Genomic DNA, 5,488 nt, shown 5'->3' on the forward strand with positions numbered 1-5,488 from the left:
AGAGACAGAGACAGAGACAGAGACAGAGACAGAGACAGAGTTGTACCATGTAGCAGGGACTAGTCTGGAACTCACAGCAGTCCTCCTACTTCAACCTCCTCAGTATTGGGATTACAGGCATGTGCTACCACGCCCAGCCTTGCTACTGCCATATTTTAATGTTGCTGTGGCAAAAGCAAGGTCTTGAATTCAATTTCCAAACCACAACAACAACAACAAAAAGAAAATGATCTACTAAAACACAATTCTAGTCACATAACTACTGGCTCAGAACCTTTTTATAATTGCTTGCCTCTGACCTGCTCTTGCTAGGTCCATACTCTTCATATCCTTCAGAGTGTAGCTCTAACCTGCTTCATTAGTTCTTTTAGGTGCCCTTATATCCCATAAGTGCCAACAAACATAGTCTATTTAGAGTTCCATAAATGCAGTCCTGGCTTTCTGTCTTAGTTCTTTTTTTCCCACTGTTCCTTTTGTTTGGAATATTTAGCCTCCTATTCTGCCCTCCCATCCTTTCAGGCTCAATTCAGATACCTCTTTTCTTTTCCTTTATAAGTGACTACAAATATCTCTTTTGCCCCTCACCTAGCTTATAAATTCCTTATGACCAGAAGTTATGTCTTCTTGGAATTCTCTCAGGTTTTCACACAGTACCTTGCTATGGCAGATATTTGATAAATCTAATTGTTGTACAGTAAACACTTTCATTCATCACAATTTCTGTTGTCTTGTCTTTAGGTAAAGAAGAAAGTAAGAGTCCTAAAGCTGAGTATCAGTCACAAAAAATATCTAGTAAGCAGGTAAGCTTACTTAAAGTCAAACTTCAAGTTGTCAAATTTTTATTTAGTTGGTGGCTATGCTGTCTGACTGAATTTTACAAATTTTGCAAACAAATCAATAAGGTGTGTGGCAAAAAGGTTCATGGTGTACAAGCTGGTAGTCATTGAATGGAACTACTCAAGCTAGAGTCCAGGATTTGGAACTGGGGGACCTGAAATCCCAATTTTGCTATTTAATAGCTCCATAGGCTTACGCAGTTCTTCACATCTCACGGCCTCAATTTCATCTTTAAAGTGGAGATAAAAGTATAAACCACTTGTAGTAACTCTGAATATATAGATTCATACATGTGTATAAAATATGTGGGAATATATATTTCCTTTTACAATGATAGTAAGTATCGACATAATAAAGAACAATGGAGCATATTTAACAGACTATGTGTCAATGATGGCTAACCTTTTATTAGAGTTTCCAGTGATTCAACATAAACCAACATGCGTGCCATAGATTCACACTACTGTATACATTCTGTGGAATTAGATTGATTTGGGAGAACCTGGTTTCATTTACATTTCTGGTAAGGAGTGTACTTTCATAGTCAAAAAATTGAGCATGTAAATTTATAAGTGTACTTTTCTAGATCCCTATTGTATTATGTATTTAGCACAGGGTCTACAGGGTCTCACTATGTAGAACGGACTTGTAGTGATTCGCCTGTTTTCAGCCTCCCAAGCACTGGGGTTACAGAAGCATGCCACCATGCCCAGTCTATCTGTGGCTCAGCATGCCCCAGGGGCAAGGCCAGCACAGCACACTGGGATTGAACCTGGTCCCTGCGCTTGCCTAAGCAGGCACTTTAGCCTGCTGAGCTATCTGCCTGGCCCTCCCTATTATAACACTTTTCCTGGGGCTGGAGAGATGGCTCAGTGGTCTAAAGCACCTACTTAGAACAAGCTCGGCAAAGCACAGGGACCGCGGTTCGATCCCCCAGCACCACATGCCAGCCAGCCCGCCCCCTGGTGGGCTGAGCTGGCCACACACACTAAATAAATGTAAAATAAATAAATAAATAAATAAATAAATAAACACTTTTCCTTATACTGGTAAATAAACTCAGGACCTTCACTCTTCTTAAATTTTTATTTTTAGGGAGGTGCTTACTAAATTGCTAAGCTGGCTTTAGCTTGAGTCCTCCTGCCTCAGCCCCACCCCCATGCTGGGATAATAAATGTGTAACACCATATTTCAGGGGTTGCAGTTTTTTGCTTTTTGGTGATGGTGGGGGTGGTGGGGGTGGTATTTCTGTCTTTGAGACTATGTCTTGGTATGGAACGCAGGCTGGCCTCGAACTCAGAACTCTTCTGCCTCAGCCTCCCAACTGATGGGAATAAAAGCATGTGCCACATGCCCAGCATATGATACATATTTTTAAGTGATTTCTTGTGCTAGGGCTATAGTTCACTACGTGTAAGAGCCTGGGTCCAATCCCCAATTCTGCAAAACATTTTTTAAACATTTTTTTAAAGTCTTAGAATATTTCACATGAACAGATAAATGGAACCCCTTAATGGAATCCATTAGTATATAAATACCAATAAAGAATTTAATTACGTGACTTTCTTTTTTTTCCCCCATAATTACATGACTTTCAATGTCTTTTCTTTTTTTCTTTTTTTTTTTTTTTTTTTTTTTTTTTTTTTTTTTTTTTGGCGGAACCAGGGATTGAATTCAGGCCCTTGCGCTTGCCAGGAAGCCTTATTCCACTCCCCGGCCCCATCAATGTCCTTTCCTTTTAAAGTCTTATACTGTAATTTTCTTTCTTCTACACAATGGATTAATGACAATTTTTGTGCAATAACATATTTAGTGAAGCATTTGGACTTCTAGTGAAGCTATTGTTCTCCAGATAGTGTTTTAAATGCTAAAATAAAATACATCATACTTGAAAGAAAACCACTTACATTGAAATACAGTGAGATTGGGGCTGGGGAGAGAGCTCAGTGGCATCAACACCTGCCCGGCAAGTGCAAGATTCTGACTTCGATCGCCAGTACCAACAAAAATAAGAGAGCGACAAGCAAATGCAGAGAGATCACTGCTGTTGTCACTTTCACTTTGGGCTGCTGTAACAAAGTAACAGACTGAGTGGCAAATGGCCAGTGTTTATTTCCTTATAATTCTGGGGGAGTCTGGTTTTACAGGGTTTTTTTCTTGTTTCTTATTGTTGTCGTTTGGGGAGGTTGTTTATTGTGTGGCTGTTTTGTATTTTTGAGACAGACATTCAGTGCATTCTTTAGGTTGGCCTTGGACTCCTTATATAGCGCAGAGCGATCTCCACCTCCCATGATCTTCTGCCTTAGTCTCCTAAATGCTGGGCTTGCAGGCGTCTGCTGCCATGCCTGACTTCCTCACAGTTCCGGAGGCTGTCAAGTCCAAGGTGAAGGCACTGAAAGTGATATTTTTAATTCTAAAATACATGTCTTGGGGGGAAAAAAAAACACCTCTCTTAAAATACACTTAAAGTCTGATGAGACCTCTAATCTTGGCTTGCAGATGACTATTCTTAAATTCTAACCTAGTATATAGAAAAAACCCTGTTTTTCTTCTTACAAGGACCCTAATCCTATCCTAGGGCCTCACCCTCATGACCTCGCCTAATCAAAATTACCTCCTAAGAGGATCACTACGAGTCCGAGCCGCAAATTGAGACCCTGTACCAAATACATAAAATTGAAAAATAAATAAATAAATTTTTTTAAAAAAATACCTCCTAAGAGCCCTGTCTCCTAAACTCCTTTGGGATCTAGAGTTTCAGCATAGGAATTGGAGGATGGCACAAACAAGGAGTCCATGTCAGTGCTTTATTGCCTACAATCACAATTGAATTATATGCTAAATCTCATTTAAAGGTCAATGAAGATAGACTTCATTTTTTCACCATCCAAATTTATATGATGGCAAAGAAAAAGCAGCACATCAGTCATTTTCCACCAACTTCTTTAGAATGCTGTTAAGTAGTAACTATGAATTTATTTACACAGAAAGCTCATTCACTTTTTTATAGGCTTTAGGAGGGCCTGCCAATTATAGCATTAAGTTATTGAAGAGAAATGAAAATTCAGATGTCTCTGAAGTCCAGAAGGCTGTGCCTGGTTATCCAAAAGCTAATGATAAGGTAAAAGATCCTTTACATTCTCTTTGCAAACTTTAACACCTGGGAAGGTCACTTAGTGAAAAAAAAATTTTTTTTTTTAAATTTATTTTATTTATTTATTTTACATTTATTTTGTGTGTGTGTGTGTGTGTGTGTGTGTGTGTGTGTGTGTGGCCAGCTCAGCCCACCAGGGGGCGGGGCTGGCTGGCAAGTGGTGCTGGGGGATTGAACTGCGGTCCCTGTGCTTTGCCAAGCTTGTTCTAAGTAGATGCTTTAGACCACTGAGCCATCTCTCCAGCCCCACTTAGTGAAAATTGATTACCAGTTTTGAGCATAAAACTCTTAACTTTTTCCTGTATCTTTGTACTTTCATTTTCATGCACAATTATTTACATTTTAGCCTAATGCTGGAATTGAGAACTTTTTAGCATGCTTGAGTATCTCTAAAGAAAAGGAATTGCCACCATCTCGTCATGGAGAGCCTCCAAATGAAGAGCATTTGTCACCACAGTCATTCGCTATGGTTCGTATAGTTTAAGAACTTCTGCACTGTGGTGCTTCTTCACTGTTGACTCTGTGTACATGCCCCACGCAGCTATTCAGCTTTCCCTCATGGAGGCTGGTGTATTGCATTATTATTGTCTTTCTATGAAGAAAACCCGGGGCATTGTAGCCAGTTTTCTTGTTTGTCCCCTCTTAGACCATGGGTGGCAAACCTGTGTCGTGAGTGCCACAGCAGAGCCCTCTCCATTGGCATGTGACTCAGGTCACCCCAGCGTCACCTCAGCAGCTGAGCATCAAATAATCAGGTTTAATTGCAGTGTTGGCACTTTGCAATAAATAAATGGGTTTTGGGTTGCAATTTGGGCACTTGGTCTTTAAAAGGTTCACCATCACTGTCTTAGACCATGATTCTCTACTTCTCAGACATTGCTTCTAAGTAACCCAGAAGTTAATCAGAAGATAAATACTTCTGTTTCTTCACCCATTAATGTGGACTATTTCAGCTGTTGATTATTGATTTGCCTTATCCTCTATACAAATATACTTAACATCTTATATAATTTTAAAAAGTAAGATCAAGTGCTAAGGATATAGTTCAGTGGTGGGGCATTTGCCCACCATGCCCAGATCCCTGCTTTCAGACCCCAGAAAACCACAAATAATCATAATCATAATCATAATCATAATAAAAAGACAAGCTATATAAATCTAATATTTATTCTCTTTGCCTCTCCCCAACTGCATCATCTCCATATGAATGATTTTCAAAAAAGAAGGGAACACGGATGCTTAAAGAAATTCTAAAAATTGATGGTTCTGACACTGTGGACCATAAGAATGAAATGAAACAGTATGGAAATGAAGCTACTGTTTCTTCAAATAGAAGAGAGGAATACGGACTGTCCTCACAGTCTAAACAAAGCAAGAAATTTGGTAAGTAAATTGAGTACAATTGCTAATAATACATATCATTTCAAAAAAAATGGCTCACTTGGTTCTTTTTATCATGTGATTTTTTTTTTTTTTTTTTTTTTTTTTTTTTTTTTT

At 39.0% G+C, this 5,488-nt stretch overlaps 1 protein-coding gene across 3 annotated transcripts in view; it reads left to right on the forward strand.

Moving 5' to 3' along the window:
* Positions 1-5,488, forward strand: part of Xrn1 (5'-3' exoribonuclease 1) — a 138,261-nt gene that overhangs the window by 118,114 nt on the left and 14,659 nt on the right. For all 3 annotated transcript variants that reach the window (XM_004629218.2, XM_023712967.1, XM_023712966.1), the window contains 4 exons: positions 739-800; positions 3,848-3,958; positions 4,338-4,460; positions 5,215-5,374. In XM_004629218.2, the coding sequence (XP_004629275.1) occupies positions 739-800; positions 3,848-3,958; positions 4,338-4,460; positions 5,215-5,374 (456 nt within the window). The remainder of the gene's footprint in view (positions 1-738; positions 801-3,847; positions 3,959-4,337; positions 4,461-5,214; positions 5,375-5,488) is intronic.

The sequence above is a fragment of the Octodon degus genome, unplaced genomic scaffold, assembly GCF_000260255.1.
Source record: "Octodon degus isolate 3935 unplaced genomic scaffold, OctDeg1.0 scaffold00028, whole genome shotgun sequence".
NCBI classification, from domain to species: Eukaryota; Metazoa; Chordata; class Mammalia; order Rodentia; family Octodontidae; genus Octodon; species Octodon degus.